The 20,667-nt window shown below is 44.9% G+C and overlaps 1 protein-coding gene across 1 annotated transcript in view; it reads right to left on the bottom strand.

The window, feature by feature from the left end:
* Positions 1 to 20,667, bottom strand: part of ATP1A3 (ATPase Na+/K+ transporting subunit alpha 3) — a 121,589-nt gene that overhangs the window by 27,457 nt on the left and 73,465 nt on the right. Inside the window, exons 2-5 of the mRNA XM_073570756.1 lie at positions 933 to 1,052; positions 679 to 738; positions 377 to 580; positions 107 to 220 (exon numbers count right to left, since the gene is read on the bottom strand). Of these exons, the coding sequence (XP_073426857.1) occupies positions 107 to 220; positions 377 to 580; positions 679 to 738; positions 933 to 1,052 (498 nt within the window). The remainder of the gene's footprint in view (positions 1 to 106; positions 221 to 376; positions 581 to 678; positions 739 to 932; positions 1,053 to 20,667) is intronic.

Raw genomic sequence — 20,667 nt, 5'->3', positions numbered from 1 at the left:
AGATTTACGATACTTGAAAGGTAAATCATGGTGGTAGGAAATAAAAGTCACCCTACGAAGGTAGGAATGGAGGCAGGATGATGCCATACAAGACCACTATACGTACCTGGGGTACCATGTTCTTGAATGACTCCATGATCTTTGAGCTCTTGGCCTCTTGGTAGTAGGAGAAGCAGCCAGTGATGATCACCACTGCAGCCAAAACGATACCTAGATACAGCTAAATGAAGGACGCAAACATCAACAGTCAGGAAAGAAGTCCACATTACTTTTAGTGCTATTGAAGCACCTTAAAGAGCATGATCACCTTATGTGCCACCACCCTCTATCTCGTACATATCAATGTTACAATTATAGATATATCAGATCTGCTCACATTGTCACCTGTGGGATCATCCTCCATACCCGCTTGGATCCCGTACGCCAGAAAGCAGAGAATAGCTCCAATCCAGAGCAGGATGGAGAATCCACCGAAGAGCTGGCGACAAAACTTGATCCACTCGGGTGTGGTAGGTGGGGGAGTGAGTGCATTGGGACCATCCCTGGCCAGGATCTCAGCCGCTTTACTGAGTGTCAACCCCTAGAGAAACAAAAAGTGAATTTTTTTTTAGCTTAGTCTCCTGCTTTTCAGCCATGTCTCTGTTGCATATTTTATCATGACCATCGTGATCCACTGACCTGTACACAGTCTGTGTTGTATTTCCGACACACCTCTTCCACCGACATTTTGTGCTCCGTCTGAAAACAAAGAAAGTTTGTGAAGGGCAGTAAGGGGTACACATGACAAGAGAAGTACTCAGTCCACTCCTACATGACGACAATGTCATGAAAAACGAGCTCTCTGTATATTGCCCTTTGAGGAAGGAATGATATGGATGAAAGGGGCAAAGAAATAATTCTTTGGCCAAATTCTGGTAGTGTGTGAGACTCACCATGGCCACTTCTTTCTTGAGATCATCCATTTCTTTCTTTGTAGCTTTACCCTTCTGAGGGGATTCTTCTTCTTTATTGTCCTGTGTGGTGGCCACACGGTAACTATCCGACCGGCCGTACTGCAAGAGAAAGAAAAGAAAGGGTGTTCAGAAATCCAACGATGCAAGAAGCATCTTATGATACATGTCCGTATATCAAGAACATAAATCACTTAGTAAAGCGTATCATTTCCAGTCTATGGTCATTTCCAGGACATTTATTTTATCTGTAGCAATGCCACTGATTTCTGATCAAAAGCTTCTGTTGACAGCGAAACCAATATTGAGCATATAGCAGAGAAATCCCATGAGGGCAGAGAGCGGACAAACCAACAAATCATGACATCATCAGATTCAACAAAAGTCCATCACGTGACTTAGATAAAACATAAGAAAAAAAATAAAATTAAAAAAATTGTATATATGTCATTTTTATTTATTTAATTTGTGCACTTTTAGTTATGATTTATTGCTTTATTTTATATCTATTTTTATCATTTTATTCATATATTATATATAATAAATGAACACAATAGAAAATAAATATATAAAATACAGCAATAAATCATAAATAAAAAGGACAAACATAATTTTTATATAGGATTTATTGCTTATATACTGTATATGCTGTATATATATAGTCATTTTTATTGATTTCTAAAATGAAAAAAGTAAAACTTAAGATAAAATCTACATATAATTTTTTTATTTTACTAAGTTTTACTTTTTCATTTTATAAATAAAAATAGCAATATATATATATATTTTATTCATTTATTATATATATTTACTAAATGAATAAAATAGAAAACACAAAAATATATAAAATACAGTAAGTCATACATAAATATGCACAAAAAATTAAATGATAATGATAAATTATATATATATATATATAAATATACACTCACTGGCCACTTTATTAGGTACACCATGCTAGTAAGGGGTTGGACCCCCTTTTGCCTTCAGAACTGCCTCAATTCTTCGTGGCAGAGATTCAACAAGGTGCTGGAAGCATTCCTCAGAGATTTTGGACCATATTGACATGATGGCATCACACAGTTGGCGCAGATTTGTCGGCTGCACATCCCTGATGCGAATCTCCCGTTCCACCACATCCCAAAGATGCTCTATTGGATTGAGATCTGGTGACTGAGGAGGCCATTTGAGTACAGTGAACTCATTGTCATGTTCAAGAAACCAATCTGAGATGATTCGAGCTTTATGACATGGCGCATTATCCTGCTGAAAGTAGCCATCAGATGTTGGGTACATTGTGGTCATAAAGGGATGGACATGGTCAGCAACAATACTCAGGTAGGCTGTGGCGTTGCAACGATGCTCAATTGGTACCAAGGGGCCCAAAGAGTGCCAAGAAAAAATTCCCCACACCATGACACCACCACCACCAGCCTGAACCGTTGATACAAGGCAGGATGGATCCATGCTTTCATGTTGTTTACGCCAAATTCTGACCCTACCATCCGAATGTCGCAGCAGAAATCGAGACTCATCAGACCAGGCAACGTTTTTCCAATCTTCTACTGTCCAATTTCGATGAGCTTGTGCAAATTGTAGCCTCAGTTTCCTGTTCTTAGCTGAGAGGAGTGGTACCCAGTGTGGTCTTCTGCTGCTGTAGCCCATCTGCCTCAAAGTTCGACGCACTGTGCGTTCAGAGATGCTCTTCTGCCTACCTTGGTTGTAACGGGTGGCAATTTGAGTCACTGTTGCCTTTCTATCAGCTCGAACCAGTCTGCCCATTCTCCTCTGACCTCTGGCATCAACATGGCATTTCCGGCCACAGAACTGCCGCTCACTGGATTTTTTTTCTTTTTCGGACCATTCTCTGTAAACCCTAGAGATGGTTGTGCGTGAAAATCCCAGTAGATCTGCAGTTTCTGAAATTCTCAGACCAGCCCTTCTGGCACCAACAATCATGCCACGTTCAAAGGCACTCAAATCACCTTTCTTCCCCATACTGATGCTCGGTTTGAACTGCAGGAGATTGTCTTGACCATGTCTACATGCCTAAATGCACTGAGTTGCCGCCATGTGATTGGCTGATTAGAAATTAAGTCTTAACACACAGTTGGACAGGTGTACCTAATAAAGTGGCCAGTGAGTGTATATATATATATATATATATATATATATAGTGTATATATATATATATATACACACACACACACATACACGTGGGTTTATATAACCCTCTGTAATACATACAGTACCTCTGGAGATGGTGCCTGTACAGGGACCATGCTGGATCCACAGATTTTGAATGCACATGGTGGGCACCAGATACTATATGCACCAGTACAAAGGGGGAGCTGGTGTCGTCATTCTGGTGTATCATACTTTTATGTATTACATGACAGCGTGTATGACAGGAAACCATTAACCATAGAAACGTCGCTTAGCTGGAGCAATTTGCATGTAAACAGGATGTCGGTATTGAGTACCACAACGTAACACTATGCAAGAAATGACCATAAAGTACAAAATATCAAGGGACGAACTATACAGGGTGCAGAGGTAGCAGCAGGCATACTTAGGCTCTAGTGTCTGAAGGGTCCCAAAGATGTCATACCCACATAGGGAGACATCATACCCACCTGTCACAAATTTTCAGACCAAATTCTGGTAAATTCGGGGCATCATTGAACTAAAAGGGGCATTGTCTTATGTAAACCCCATCCAAAAACAGACATTTTGGGGGTTGGGTTGTGGGTGTCCCCAAAAGGGATTGGAGGGCACGACTGAAATACTTGCAAAACTTTTTACAGGTTTTCATTTTTTTTTAAAAGTTTTGGGAAGTTGCAAAATTCTGATTGTTCTTTTATGTAGAAACTAGATGGAGGCCCGATGCTATCGCATCGGGAGGGCACAGTGCTCTGCACGCGGGATTTCCGTTACAAACAGAGTGATATACTCACCTTCCGACGGCCCCCGATCTCCTCTCCATGCTCCCGGCATCTTCCGGTCCCAGTAATGCTTAGCGCAAAGGACCGGAGATGACGTCACTCTCGCGAGAGTGCAATGTCATCAGCATAAGGCTGGGTTCATACTGCGTTTGGTAGTGCGTTAGACGGACTGCGTTACACCGCGGCATAACGCGGTGTAACGCAGTCCGTTAATACTGCGACGTAAAGCGGCATGCGTTCACAATGTGCCGTCATTCAGTGACGGAGCCTCGGACGTGGGCTGCAGCGACGCGGGATTTCCGTTACAGACAGACAGACAGAATTAGATGATTATATAGTAGATGAACATTCGTTGCTGCTTTCCTCCTTTTTGGTGTTTCTTTTTATATTACTAAAGTCTATGAGGAAAACTACAATGCATGTAAACGATACCATGATCACCGTTTTCTGTGACGACAGTTCGAGGAACAAAGCTCCATTTTTTTTTGTGCCAGCGAACCCATTTTGGATAACGCAACCTACATTTATTTTAGAGTAACGTGTGGTGACCCAAACGTTTAGGGAACTTGGTTTTAATGTAGTTTTTGAAGTGTTGAAAGCAGATTATAAAGGAAAATCTAGCTCCGATCCCTGCAGTTTAACCCCCTTAGATGCCACGGTCATTTGTGACAGCAGCATTTAAAAGGTTAGCCATTGGCTTCATAGGAGGACAGTAATCTTACAGTATGCTGCAATATTGCAACACTTCACTGTATTGTACAATTGATCACAATAAGTTCAAATCCCCTAGGGGAACCAATAAAAATGAATAAATTGAAAAATATATAATTATATATATGTATATATAATGTTTTATATCTTTTTCCTTATTTTTTTTCTTCCAAAAACCTATATTAAATCTACAAAATAAAAAAATGTATATTGGCTATCGCTGGGTGAATAAGTTTCTGAATCAGTAAAACGTTTTAATATTTATCCTATAAGAAGAACAAAAAAAAACAGTTGCTGCAATTTTGGTCACTTTGCCTCACCCCCCAGAATTGAATAAAATGAGATATAGAAGTTGGATAAACCCAAAATGGTAGTGATAAAATCTACAGCTGGTTGAAAGCAGAATAAACGGCACAATATTTTCCTGAACAGATTGTCACTATCACCCCTATGTAGAAAGCCAGGACTAAAATTCCCACTTATGCCCCTTTGTCTCCATCATGTAAAGAAAGAACCCACTGACCAAAATTCAATTTTGTAGAGTTATGTCCTTAGTTTCCAAATGTTAAAAATATATAGATGTTACATGTCCTTTAAAATATGCCCCCCAAAAAACAGCAGCGTACGTTCGCTGCTTTCTAGAATATGACCAAAATGTGCAAACCTGCAATTTAAAAGCTTGAGAACACATTATAGTCAGAAGCGTCCTCTGAGTATTTAGCTTGATTTTTTAAAATGTGAGCCTTTTTATTTAGTACTAATTTTTATGGTCTTTAGTGAGGGGAGTGGTGCTCTCAGGATCCTCAGGGGTGTGTCTTAGGATGATTTGAATATTAACCATGTAAGACACACCTACTTAGTAAAGACCATAAAACAACATTAAATAAAAAAAACAATATCTTTAGAACCGTATAAAATAAATAAAAATGGAATACACAGGGGAGAAGTAGGGATAAAATAAGAGAAAAAAATAGAGGTTTTTGACTCTTTAAAAGGAGCACTCCTGAAAAACTGATCCACTTTGTAACGCTTACTACAAGGACTGAGGAGGTGATACATTACGCAGTGCTTCTTTCTTTAAGGGATGATGGGCAACCATAGATAAATAATCATTTATATTATATAGTCCTACAGGGAACAGCCATCCATCTTTTCCAAAGTCCTGAATAGCAGCATTGAACTAGATGTGTACTTCCTGAAGGAAGTACAGATAGTGCTTTGAAATGGTGCCCGGGCTGCCCCTTTAAAAGAGACTTGCCTGCTGCCCCTGCAAGACTTTCAACTCAGGATCTGTTTTAACTGTGGGTGCCTCTCAGGGGCCACTTTGGCCTCAGAGTCTGATTTGGTGGGTGGGGCCCCTCAGGATCCTATTCAGTGGCCTGGGCTCCCTCAGGGTCTGATTTTGTGGGTGTGGCCCCTCAGGGTCTGATTTTGTGGGTGTGGCCCCTCAGGGTCCAATTTTGTGGGTGGGGCCCCTCAGGGTCCGATTTTGTGGGTGGGGCCCCTCAGGGTCCGATTTTGTGGGTGGGGCCCCTCAGGGTCCGATTTGGTGGGAGGGGCCGCCCAGGGTCCGATTTGGTGGGCAGGGCCACTCTGTGTCTGATTTAAGGGGCGGTGCCCCTCAGGGTCCGATTTGGTGGGCGGAGCCACTCTGGGTCCGATTTGGTGGGCGCGGCCACTCTGGGTCCGATTTGGTGGGTGGGGCCACTCAGGGTCCGAATTGGTGGGCGGGGCCACTCAGGGTCCGATTTGGTGGGCGTGGCCACTCAGGGTCCGATTTGGTGAGCGGGGCCACTCTGGGTCCGATTTGGAGGCCAGGGTGGCTCAGCCTCCGATTTGTAGGCCAGGGTCGATCAGCCTCCAATTTGGAGGCCGGGGTGGCTCAGCCACCGATTTGGAGCCTGGGGTCACTCAGCTTTCGATTTGGCGCGCCGGCCTTTTAAGACTCATTTCGGTGCGTCAGCCCTTTAAGAATCACTTTGGCGCGTCGGCCCTTTAAGAGCCAGTTTGGCTCACTGGGCTTCTAAATCCACTTTGGCGGACATTCTCTCTCAGGGGCATGCGTCATGTGATGAAGCTAGATTTGCATTTGTGCTGTGGGTTTCGCTTTAAGAGCTGATATTATCTGGCAGAAACTCTGTCCTGGAGAGGTCATGTATAGTTCGTAGGCTTTGGCATAGTAACTGGGTGTGCCTGCGCATATCAATGAGCTTAACTGCCATTTGAATCGCCTCAGGGCATGTTTTCCCTGTGGCAAAATTTTCCCATTGAAATGCATTGAGGAAAATGTTTTTTCAAACGCAAATTGCGCAAAAACTACAAATCCGATCGACACGAAAATTACTTAGCACACCACTCGTGGACGCTGGCTTCGAAACGACACCTCAATGGAGTTTGTGCGTGTAGCGGTTGGGGCCGCATTAATTGCGGAAAATCAAGTGAATAATAATAATAAGAAGAAGAAGCAGAAGAAGAATAAGTTAGCAGCGTTCGGATTACAAGATAGTGGTTTTTCAAGCACTATAACTATATAAAGTTAGGGGTCCACGTAACTAGGCAGTCTTATAGGGCATGCTCATTTTTATTTCATCCTAGCTCATTGACTATATGTCAATATATGCCCCCCAAAATATCACAAAGGCCTGAAAGAAAACATAGGCCCGAAAAGAAAAGCTATGGGCAACCAAGCCCATAGCAACCACTCACAGCTCAGCTTTCATTTCCTAAACAGCTCTGAAATGAAAGCTGCGCTGTGATTGGTTGCTATGGGCATAAAGACGGTTTCACTGCTAGATAATGCTGCCATGTTATTCTAGGTAAGGCCTGAAGGAAACCATGTCTTTGTTGTTTATAGCAACCAATCAAAGCTCAGCTTTCATTTCCTAAATGGCTTTGGTGAAATAAAAGCTGTGCTGTGATTGGTTGCTATGGGAAATAAAGACGGTTTTACTGCCAGATAATACTGCCATATTGTTTTACATAATACAGAATATTCTAGGATAAAAGGGCTATTCCCGTTCCTAAGATCCTATCCCAATATGTTGTATGTGTAATAATAAAGATATTAGCAAATACTTCCAGTTAGAAATATAGTATAGTCCTTCTGATTCGCCATATCACTTACCTCCTGTGCAGGGCATTGCAGTAGCTTAGGTACCATGGCTACGACCACTAACAGCTAATGGTTACTGTATGAGTGGCCGTAACTAGAGTGGAGCGAATGGAGCACGCCGGCTGATCAGCGGTTGCAGCTGCATGTGTCGCAGGCTCTCCTTGCATGTACTGTGACTGTCACACAGCCGCGACACATGCAGCTGACCGGCCGGAGCGATCCAGGTAGCTGGGTTCCCTCTGCAGCTTATTCGGTAAGCGCTATAGCTTGCCGAACAGGAGGGAACCTGAACAAATTTGCTCAACTCTAGTCGTAACCATAGATACCTACTGCAATGCCCTGTACATGGGGTAAGCGACATTGCTAATCAGAAAAACTATACAACAATTGTAACTGAAGGTATTTTCTAATATTATTAATATTACACCTACTACATATTGGGATAAGAGCTTGGCGATGGGAATAACCTTTAAATGTATGTTTTTTCTTAAATAATGCCCTTTTTATGCCACCTTAGTGGGTGACCCCCTTCTATTCAGAGCTGAACTGGTTAATGCCCATGAACAAGCAAAAAAAAAGGAGGCGAAGAAATAAAACATCTAAAATGGCGCTGGAAGAAAATCCCGGCTACAGATGGATGGGCAGCAGAGACGCAGTCGTCTCCCCCCATCCCTGCATCTCCCTTCATGCCTCTGCCCAGCTAATAGCCATCTTGCTATGCTCTGCCGACACACCAATTATCCTCCCTCACCCCCTATCTGTCAGCCCTATAATCTCTGTTGCCTTAACCCTTCGCAGTACACGAAGGGCGCAGTTCGCCCAGATTTTCGATACCACGCTGATTGAGTTGCGCGGTGCAGGCTTGTCCCCTCCGCCGCTGCTCCATGCCCGCGTGACAGATCACCTTGGTCTTAATAATCCATTTGTGACCTTGTGTCTGCGGCACTGCGGGAAAGGTAGCGCCGGCGACAAAATCCGCTGAATGGGAAAGTCCTTTGGCTCGGAGCCAACACTGCAGCAATTTGCTGAATCCGCTGTGCGTTCAGAACGGGGGGACCCCGCGAAAATCTGTGTATTTGCACCCCCTTTAAATAATCCAAATTATTAGATTATGACTTTATATTATAATAATATATTATTATGTTTCTACTACATAAAAAGATGTTTATACTAATATTATTATATATCTATTAATAGTTACTGATACTATTATTATTAAGCATGTAAACCGCTGCATGACCAGCTCTACCCTCACCTACTCTATCCTCACCCATCCCTTGTAGATTGTGAGCCCTCGCGGGCAGGGTCCTCTCTCCTCCTGGACCAGTTATGACTTGTATTGTATAAGATTACTGTACTTGTTTTTATTATGTATACCCCTCCTCATATGTATAGCCCCATGGAATAAATGGTGCTATAATAATAAATAATAATAATAATTATTACATATAAATATGGAGACGACTGCAGACCCCGTCGGAAAATGGGGAAAAAATTCCCATAACTTCAAGGGGTCGCCAGTAATTCTAAGACATCGGCCACCATCTTAAAGGGGTTGTTCACCTTTTGGTCACAGTTTGGGAACAGCTGCTCACCTCCCGCACCGACCCAGCTCCAGTGAAGTCGGCAGATCTTATGTGACATAGTTATGCCACGTGAGATCTGCAGCTAATCAGCGGCATTATTGGGCTCATTTCTTCGGCTTGTCCATTGACATTGCCCCAGCAAATACGTCCATGGGGGTAGATTCATGAGGTTATCCAATGGGTACAACTAATATTTAATATTCTTAAAAACATTGGCTAAACAGCAATTCACTATGTACTTTGATACATAGAGGCTGTAGAATATTTTAGTGAAACCCTATTACAAAAATATTATGTTTTAGTGGCCAATGGATATAATAAAATACAAAAGAAAAATAGGTATTTGCATTAAAGAAGGTTTCTAGGATATTTATGGGAACGTTCTCAGAGCAGAATTTAAAGAACATGAGGACCTTATGTAAATTCATATGTTTTTGGCTATAAGTAATGAAATAGGAATTATATGGTTGCTACAGCCTTTATGTATTACGGTACATAGCAGACTGCGGAATGAGTTTCTGGTGTATTATCCTATGAACTTTGATTTTGCCATCAATCAGCTTAGAAGATGGTTCAGATTCTGCCATCAGACGAGCTCACTAGTAATTCATTCCCCATACACAGAGGCTGTAGAATATTTCTTATCAATCCCAATACAAAAATTATTTTGTAGCAAAATAATGCAAGAATTAAAAATGGTAGCTATGTGTAAGGCTATGTGCACACGTTGCGGCTTTAGATGCCGATCCGCAGCGTTTTTGGCCACACGGATTTGCATCAAATCTGCAGTATAGTGCGCAGCCAATGTAAGTGAATGGGAAATTCTGGTTTGCTTTGCACATGCTGCGGAAAAATCCGCACAGATTTGCATCGTTTTATTTTCCGCAGCATGTCACTTCTTTTTGTTGATCTGTAGCGTTTCTGCACCCGTTAACTTCCATTGAGTCAGGCACAAAAAAAACAGAAAACAGCACAAAAAGATGAAAAAAGTGGGTTTTATTGCCCAATGGAGTGGCGACGTTTTGGATATAGTATCCTTTCTCAAACTTTTTTCATCTTTTTGTGCTGTTTTCCTTTTTTTATTCTATTGCTGGAAACCATTGGATTACTGGTTGGGAAAACTTTGCACATCATCTGAGGTAATATTTTGGTGCTGTTCCAATTTTTTTTTCTTGGTATATCTATCTATATCTATGGATAGCTATACAGCCATAGATCTATAGATCTTAATAGAAAAAACAGCAGCACAAACTTGAGCAGATTTTGGGTGCAATAGTCTGACTCCTGAGTAATGCGGTTGTCCAACGCAAAAATATAAATAGGAAAAAAATCAGGCAGCACTCCAGTTACAGGAAAAATTGTGGTCTGTAATCCAGCACCAAGTGGTGCAACGTTTCGACCTCACAGCAAGGTCTTTGTCAATAGATCTATCTTTTCATAGCTCTATCTATCTATCTAGCTATCTAGCTATCTCTCTATTATCTCTAATCTGTTATCTTTCTATTATCTATCTATAGATCTATATATTATCTACAGTTCTATTATCTATCTATCTATCTATCATTTATCTATTATCTCTAATCTGTTATCTCTCTATTATCTATCTATATATTATCTACAGTTCTATTATCTATCTATCTATCTATCTATCTATCTATCTGTGTGTGTAAACATTATTCTTCAATGGAGGATGCAAAATAAGAGGTTGGACAAGGAAATGACACCACAACTCTTTTTTTCTTTTGCTAAATAATTTATCTTTATTTATCTCACAAAAACGCATGAAAATCGGCATAAAAAAGCATCAAAAACGCATTAAACATTAGAGGACTACTATAGGCACTCTCACTGCAGTCTTTATTGGCCAGAGAAATGGCATAAAATATACGGACGGGATGTAGCAGAGTTGACTTTATTTAATACTATTTATGGTTATGTCACAACCAGTAATTTTCCGCAGCAATTCAGTACAGGGAAAGGCGTAAAGGCTGCTGAGCAATCAGAAGGATACAGAGATCACACATGTGCCTGAAGCATCCTCCATGCCGTCATCACACAGCTGAAGTCTGGGGACCTCTAGTGTTGGAAGAGCAGTGCAGCCAAAGCATTCAGTCACTAAGCGGTTAATCCCAGATAATATGACACAGCGGAGCCTTGATCAGGAGACATAGTCCAACTTGGGATTTACAGATTTCTACTGATATTTAATAATAGAGTCTCTTTAGGAATCAGCTGCCAAGAAGAAATGGCAGCAACAATGTGTGATAACTGCTCAGCGACACAATGGCTCCAAATAATACACAAGTCTGTTTTCTGCAGACTTTCTCCTTTTTTCCACATGATAAAATGTGCCATAAATCCCTGTATTATACCATACAGCATTATTCTACAGTTGTGCTCAAAAGTTTACATACCCCGGCAGAATTCTTGCTTTCTTGGCCTTTTTTTCAGAGAATATGAATGATAACACCAAAACTTTTTTCTCCACTCTTGGTTAGTGGTTGGGTGCAGCCGTTTATTGTTAAACTACTGTGTTTTCTCTTTTGGATTTTCAGTTAAGCCACCCCCCTTATCCTCAGGTCAGTCAGGGAACTGAACCTAGGATAAGTAGTCGCCGGAAAGGCTGCCTTGTCGCGTCCTGGCTATTGGGCACTCTGCAGTGAGGGCGGTATGTGTATCACCAGCCCGAGGCAGGGAATATACACATTAACCCCCGATCCGTCATTGTCAGGGTTCCCCAATACCCCCAGGCCACTACGCTGCCACCAGTTCCTCGTTTGATACTAAAGCCAATATCAGGATAGGAACTAACCCACAGGTAGCGTGATTTGGTGCAGAGTACGTGTCGGTTCGATCATAGAGCAAAAAGAACAAAACTAGTAAATTTATAAGTTTAGTCCAGAAAATATAGGCAGTGTTTACAAATCTATAAAAGATATTACAAAGGGAGACAAAATACAGTATGTACAGACAGTTACAAATAGAAGGGATTAACATAAGACTTACTCTATCTCAGTCATACGCATGACGTGTCGATAAAGGGGAGGAGGGCCTTCCCTAGGAAAATGGCTCATCAGCACAACGTCTTAGCTGGCTGTCCTGGTATCTGACACTTCCCCAAGTGAGTGTCTCAACTTTATGCGTTTCCCCAAAACCAAAGGTCTTCTCCCTTGCTGACCTCACTTGGTGGGCTGTGTTAGGCCGGGTTCACATTAGCGTTCGAGTCCGCATCGTGGTGCTGCGGACTTCTTTCCTTAAGCTCTGCCTACTTCCGCATGCATCCTGCGTACCTATATTTAACATTGGGTACGCAGGGACATGCGTTGTATGCGGATGCATCCGCGTGCGGCGTTTTGAAGTGCTCTCCGAACGCAACATGTTGCATTATCTTGCGTTCGGCGGCCACGTACAAATGACGCACGCGGATGCATCCGAATAAAACGCATGTCCCAGCATACACAATGTTAAAGATTGGTATGCAGGATGCATGCGGAAATTGGTGGAGTTTTAAGGAAAGAAGTTGTAACAGCGTGTCCCTCCCCCGGCCTGTGTCCCTGGACTGCAATGTAATCAGGCCTCAGTCAACAACCAGTGGGGGAGTCTGTCTTTGTTCTCCTCAGCATAGGATTTATCCAATACAAGCGTGTAGCTTTTGGAAATTTCTTAAAGGGAATATGTCACCCCATTTTTGGCCTATGAGATGCGGCCATCACCATCAGGGGCTTATCTATAGCATTCTGTAATGCTGTAGATAAGCCCCCGATATAACCTGAAAGATAAGAAAAACAAATTAGATTATACTCACCGGGGGGCGTGGTCCGATCCGATGAGTGTCACGGTCCGGTCCGGCGCCTCCCATCTTTCTCCTTCTTACTTCTGCCGTGGCTCCTGCGCAGCGTACTTTATCTGCCCTGTTGAGAGCAGAGTAAAGTACTGCAGTGCGCAGGCGCCAGGAAAGGTCAGAGAGATCCGTTTCCCTCTTGGTGTGGACTCATTGTGGACTCTAAGAGACGCTATTGATATTTTATATTCTATGCTCCCTGTCTCAATAAATTCCATTGAATTGATCTTCGACCTGGTGTCCCTTCCTGCTCAGTTGCACACACTGTCACAGAAGTCTACAGCACCACACTGCGGACTCAAACGCTAATGTGAACCTAGCCTTAGAGGACGTACGCCCCTGTTGAAAAGTTAGTAAAACGCCTATTTTTCCATATGTTTGGCTGGGGGCCTCACAGGGCATTATATGTTCCCCTGCAATTTTATCTTTCTTTAGAGACCAAATATGACATGTCTGCTTGTCAGGGGCGGACATACCGCATGTGCAGCCGGTGTGACTGCACTGGGGCCCGGAGGTGGAGGGGGGCCCCTGCATGGAGGCTTAAAATGAGGGCAATGTGGCCCCAGGGGCCCCTGGCCAGATTGCCTTCATGTGTGGCAGGCAGGGAGCAATCCCTGCAGCTCCGCTGCCTGCAAGAGAAAATGGCAGTGGAGCGGAGCTGCAGGGAGCCATCTTGCTTCATGCCCACGCTTCCTGTGTCACACAGCAGTCAGCAGCGCAGCTGGATGACACCATCATTTAGTGCCGCGGCTGTGAGAGGATGCTGACGTGTTGCTGCGGGAGAGCGTGCGGAGAGGTGAGAGGTGCTGTTTGTGTGTGTGTAGAGATGAGTGGTGGTGTGCGTGTGTGCGTGTATAGCACTGTGGGGGAACATGCTGAAAGGTAAATGGTGCTGTGTGTGTCTGTGTGTGTAGGTGGAGGAGAGGGCAATGATGGGGGTGACAGAGAGGGCAATGGTGGGGGAGAAAGCAATGATGGGGGTTGTGGAAAGGGCAACAATGGGGGTGGTGCGGAGGAGGAAATGATGGAGGTGGTGGAATGGGCAATGATGGTGGTGGGAAAGAAAGCAGTGATGGAAGTGGTGGAAAGGACAATGATGGTGGTTGAAAGGGCATTAATGGGGTGGTGGGGAGGAAATGATGGAGGTGGTGAATGGGCAATGATGGGGTGGTGGGGAAGAGGCAATGATGATGGTGGTGGAAAGGACTATGATGGTGGTGGTGGAAAGGGCAATGATGGGGGAGGAGGAAATGATGGAGGTGGTGGAATAGGCAAAGATGGGGATGGTGGGATCCAAAAAGAAGAGAAACTCCAATGGGCACTTACATGATCCGAACTAGTCACAGAGGCATCCCCGTCGTCCCAACGCACGTTTCGCTTCTTATTGGATCATGCCCACTCAGTTAGTTTTATATTTGTGATTGCCTACACTGGTAGTTTGTACTACACATTAGATTATACTGGTGGCACGTTCCTATACATAGTTTTCCATGGATAGTAATACAGGCTGTGCTTGTTATAATTGAAGTAATACAATATATTGTTTTTCCTGGATTAGAAACTGTATTAATTCTGGTGTTTGGGCAACGTGTAATATGGCTCCCTGTTTGGACAGAAATATCCCTGTTATTATACTTTCTTGATATAATCAATTTTCTTGTATTGGTTTTGTGTATAATAAAATTTGTATTTGATTGGCAATTTATACTGTGTTTGCTGTGGTGGATTAATACCGTCCTCACTGCAGAGTGCCCAATAACCAGGACGCGACCAGACAGCCTATCCCGGTGATTACTTAACCTAGGTGCAGTTCCCTGACTGACCTGAGGGTACCAGAGAGCTGCAAGTTCCAAATCGGAACTGAAAGTGTGAACATGCAGTAAGTTGTGGGGGGATTTATATATCATCCGAACATATATATAATATATAAATACCTGACAACTGGGGGCAAATTCCCCCCCAAATCCCTGACATATTGGTGTCAGAAGTGGGATATACAAATAAATCCCTGACATATTGGTGGCAGCAGTGGGATCATAGAGCATTAGTGATCTGGTTTGAGCAATCATTCCTCTCACTAAAAACTTGCACGGTTCTTGCGAGGACCCTGCACAAAAAGTTTTGGAGATTGAACTCAGTGTTTATTTGTTCTCAGACAATTCTGTGTGTGTAGCAGTTAACCCCTCCCCTTCTCTTGGTTTTTCTGTCCTATCTTTTATTTGGCAATTATGGCTATGCTGGGAGAGGCCTGGTATGGGCAGCAGTCCAAGGATTCTCTTATTGCCATTTGCATGACGAAGCAGATTGACTCCACGGGTAAAAATAAGGCCTAACTGGTTGCTACCGCAGAGCCAGTCCATCACCAGAAACCTGGTGACCCAGAAGTCAGCTCCAGTGCAGGTGGTGCTACAGCGGAGGTCCAACCAGTGAAAGTCAGCCCTACTCGCAACCAGGGAAGCGTGGACCACTATCTGCAACTGGCTCAACAACACTGCCCCGCAGACAATCATGAGAGATGTCAGCAGCTGATCCAGCAATACCAAGGTAGAGTCGAATGAGAGGCCAAGCGGGAAGAGAGACAGCACCAGCTAGCCCGAATTCAGGGGCAGAGGTCTCCCCAGTCCAGCAGTGAGTCCAGCAACTCTTAGTTCTTTAAACCCTGGCCAGAGCATTTTCCTGTGATGAAGGATGGGGACCTGAACATTTTTCTGAGGGGATTTGAGAAAGCCTGCAGACAGTACCAGCTGCTCGAGGACCAATGGGCACGGTATTTAGCAACAGGGCTTAAGGGAAAAGCTCGAGGCGTTTGCTTCTCTCCCTCGATAACAAGATGGAGACTATGATGCCATTAAGCAGGCTCTGATAAAGAAGAACCAACTGACTCCTGAGGTTTACAGTAAGAAGTTCCGTAATCTCTATTGTGGCCCACACGACAGCTACAGTGATGTGGTGCATGGACTCAGAACCCATTTTGACCAGTGGGTCCAAGGACTGTCAGTTAACACCTTTGAGCAGTTGAGGGACCTGATGGTAAAAGACCAGTTCCTACATCTTTGTCTGGCTGAGGTGCGACAGTTCGTGATGGACTGGGAGCCAAAAGATGCGGACAAAGCAGCGCAGATCGCCGACACCTATGAGGTCAACCATAAACTGGAGGTGCGGAAGTCGGTCACCACCAGCTGGAAAGGGGGTAAGCCATAAACCAACCTCAGTTCCCCTACCAGCCGAACCAACAGAGCGGTACCTCCCACACCTGCTATTTGCTAATCGAGAGGTTCCACAGACCTCAACGGGGTTTCCCTCTTTGAGCTCCTGTACGGCAGGCGAGTCCGGTGACCCCTTGGGTTGGTAAGGGAATCCTGGGAAGAAGAGCCGAACCCTTCAGAAGTGTCCATCGTGGAGTTTGTCATGCGCTTCCATGACAAGATGCAGACCTTTATGCGGTTGGTACATGACAACATGGGGCAGGCCCTGACTGACCAAAAGCACTGGTATGACCAGAACGCCCAGGGAACGGACCTACCAGGTGGGTCAGAAGGTGTGGGTGCTGGTCCCCGTAACAAAAGATAAGCTTCAGGTGGCCTGGGAAGGCCCGTATGTCATACAGCAACAGCTCAACCCGGTCACCTACGTGGTCACTCTTGACCTCGCTCGGGGTAGGCGCAAGGCCTTCCACGTCAATATGATGAGCGCTCATGAGGAATGTGGAGCCTGCGTCCTATTGGTCTGCAACCTGCCCAAGGATGCGGAGGAAGACCCCCTCCTGGACATGCTGGCTCAAGCTAAGGCCAGCGGGTCCATAGAGGACGTGGAGGTAAGCGACTTGCTATATGCACACGAGGTGTCGCAGTTGCGTGTTTAGCTGGAATCCTTCTGGGCCGTGTTTACCAACAGACCTGAGGTAGCGATCCACGAGGTGGATACTGGGAATCATGCCCCAATCCAGCAGACATCTTATTAGATCTCTGACGAGGTGCAGCACGTCATGAGCCAGGAGATCGATGAGATGTTACAGTTGTGGGTGATTAAGTGGTCCAAGAGCGCCTGGCCTCACCTGTAGTACTGGTGCCAAACAGGGATTGGACAACCCATTTCTGTGTGGACTATAGGGGGCTCAACGCCATAACAGCCTCTGATGCGCACCCAATGCCACGCATCGAGGAGCTGCTTGGGTGGTTAGCTGGTGCGCGCTATCTATCCATTATGAATCTGAGCCGGGGATATTGGCAGATTCCCCTGAGCCCCGAGGCACTGTACAAGCGCACGGTCATGCCTTTTGGCATGAAGAATGCCCCTGCCACATTCCATTGGATGAACAACCACCTGCTCCAGGGACTGGAGAGGTGCGTGGCGGCGTACTTGGACGACATTGCCGTCTTCAGTTCCACTTGTGAGGATCACCTTGAGCATCACCAGGAGGTGCTCGGGTGAATCCACCAAGCAGGCCTGACCATCAAGCCAGGAACATGCCAGATTGGCATGAGCGAGGTCCACTACCTGGGGCACCGGGTAGATGGGGGTACTATGAGGCCAGAACATGGGAAAGTGGAAGCTATCATATCCAGGCCCACTCCCAGGACCAAGAAGCAGGTGTTGTCCTTCTTGGGCACTGCAGGGTCCTTGTCATGGTTTACTGAGTTTGCAGGATTAGGTGATTCTAGGGTTAATCTGTATGGCCTCACTCTGGGATTCTGGGAGGCTTTTTATAGCCTCATTGTGGGGTCATTTCTCGTCGCTTATACTTTGACCCTTGGCCGAGTGTGTGTGGCCCTGTTGTGCCTGTGCTACGTTACATTTGTCTGGTTCTGATCTGGTTCTGTCCCCGTTTTAGAGTTCTGCCTGCCCCGTCTGTACTGCGCTGCCATCTCTGTGTATGACCCCTTAGCTACGTCCTGACCTCCCTCTGCCAGCCCCTTCTGTACTGCACCGCTCTCTCCGTGTATGACTCTCTGCTTTGTCTGACCTGAGTTTACCCTGCGGAGCGACCGCTGCATATTCCTGGGACATCCGACTCCCAGCAGCGCTCTGCGGTAACCCCGCCGCCTCCTGTGATGCGCGGTAACAAGACCGCAGGTCCTGCTGCTAGCAGAGACCTCAGCATCACGACTCACTGCGGCTCTCAGGTCTCGTCTGCCTGAACTCCTACGCAGCGCCAGACCCCGGGCTCTCTCATAGCAGCGGGTAAGTTACCATGTTCAGCTGTGACAAGTCGCGGCACTGACAGGGTTGTGATAGTACTATAGGGGATTTTTACAAAACTATAGTAGCCTTGCAAAGCCCTTGACGGACCTCAACAGGAAAAAGCTACCCCATACAGTCGATTGGACAAATGGCTGTGAGGTGACCTATTGGGTGTTATAAACAGCCCTGAGCATTGCTCCTGTGCAAAGGGCAGTCGATAGCAGTCGGTCATTCTTAGTACAGAACGACGCCAGCGAGTTTGGTCTCGGTGCTATGCTCAGCCAGGTCGACTCGGGGGACCAAGAGCACCCCATGTTGTACCTGAGCTGGAAACACCTGCTGAGGGAAGTAGCCTATTCCAAGATAGAGAAGGAGTGCCTGGCCATGGTTTGGGCCCTGCAATGTTTGCAGCCCTGCCTGTACGGGCACACCTTTACCATTGTGACCGACCACAACCCCCTGAGTTGGCTGCACACCGCGTCTGGTACCAATGGAAGGTTGCTATGCTGGAGCCATGCCCTCCAGCAGTATGACTTTACTGTCAAACACAAAAAGGGCAGCGAGTATGGCAATGCAGATGGGTTATCCTGGAGGGGCTAGACGCAGATGGAGGAGAACTGAGAGGTCCTGCCTCTGTAGCGTAGTCCAAAAGGGGGAGGTGTCAGGAAAATATGAATAATTCCTAAATAACCGAAGTACCCATCCAGGGATTCCTGTTGCCTTTCCTTGGTCTGTGAATGAAAAGCTTCACAAAAAATCCCCACTCGCAGCTTCCCCGTCATCTCTGCCTGTGTGAAATACTATCCACCTTCCCCCCTCCCTCCCCACTTCCCCCCTCCTTTTCTGCTGCTGGTCACTTTCACGGCTTCTGACAAGTTAAATGCGGTTTTGTCTCCAGCAACATGGTCCTTTGTCTGTTCAAACTCAAATTTAATAACCCGTTTTGTCTCCAGCAACATGGTCCTTTGTCTGTTCAAACTCAAATTTAATAACCCACACATTTATGCTAGAGACAGGAAACACATATTTTCAGAATCAGTATAATTTAGGCTACATGGAGCAACGTTGTACCAACCTGTGCACCATCAGAAACTGACAAAACAGATTTGCTTCCCAGTGGCACACAAACGTGTCATATTTGGTTTTAAAAGAAAGGTCATTTTGTGAACTTCCCAGCCCGAGTTCTCATAGAATCGTAGAGTTGGAAGGGACCTCCTGGGCCATCTGGTCCAACCCCCTGCTCAAAGCAGGATTCGCTAAATCATCCCAGTCAGATGTCTGTCTACCTCTGTTTGAAGACTTCCATTGAAGGAGAACTCACCACTTCTGGCGAGTAGAAGTTTTTAATAACTGTTCGAAAAGGGGCATACATTCTCTAACTCAGCCCACCTTGTGAGGTCAGCAAGAGAAAAGCATAAAGCTGAGATGCTCATTTGGGGGGTTGTCATTTGCCGGAGAAACAGCTAACATGAGGCTGTGCTGATGTACCATTTCCCTTGGGACGATGCTCCTCCCCTTTTATCAACGCGTCATATCTGTGACTGAGATAAGAGTAAGTTTCTTATCTTAATCCTCTTCTATTTGTAGCTGTTTGTATATACTGTATTTTGTCTCCTTTTGTAATACATTTTGTATTTTTTTGTAAACACTGCCTATCTTTTCAGGAGTAAACTTATAAAATTACTAGTTCTTTCTTTTGGCTCTATTATCGAACTGACACAACCTCAGCACCAGTGTCAAACGAGGAAATGGTGGCAGCGAAGCGTCCCTGGTGTTATTGGGAAACCCTGGCACTGACGGATCAGAGGTTTCTGGATTTCCAGCCTGCGACTGGTGATATACACACCGCCCTCACTGCAGAGTGCCCAATAACCAGGATGCGACCAGGTAGCCTTTCCGACGACTACTTAACCTAGGTGCGGTTCCTTGACTGACCTGAGGGTAAGGGAAGTGCCAGAGAGCTGCAAGTTCCTAACCGGAACTGATAGTGTAAACATAATTTGTGTGGTGATTTATATATCATCCGACCATATATATAATATATAAATCCCAGACAACAGGGGGAAACTCCCTCTTGAATCCCTGACATACTGGTGTCAGAAGAGGGATGGACAAATAAATCCATGACAACAGTTATGAAATAAAACAGGATAAAAATACAAAAATTAATAATTCTCAGTTAAGGGTATAACGTGTCGATATAGGGGAGGAGAGATCCCAAAGAAATGATCCAGTACCACAGCATGGTGTTCACCTATCTCTCTTGGCTCTGAATAAATGCCAAAGATGGACGTTCCTGTTTTATGCTTTGGCCATAAAGCTAAGAACTCCCACTTTGCTG

Source organism: Dendrobates tinctorius, unplaced genomic scaffold (assembly GCF_039654945.1).
Source record: "Dendrobates tinctorius isolate UK_male_01 unplaced genomic scaffold, ASM3965494v1 ptg000028l, whole genome shotgun sequence".
Taxonomy (NCBI): domain Eukaryota; kingdom Metazoa; phylum Chordata; class Amphibia; order Anura; family Dendrobatidae; genus Dendrobates; species Dendrobates tinctorius.
This window is presented reverse-complemented; position numbering and strand designations above follow the sequence as displayed.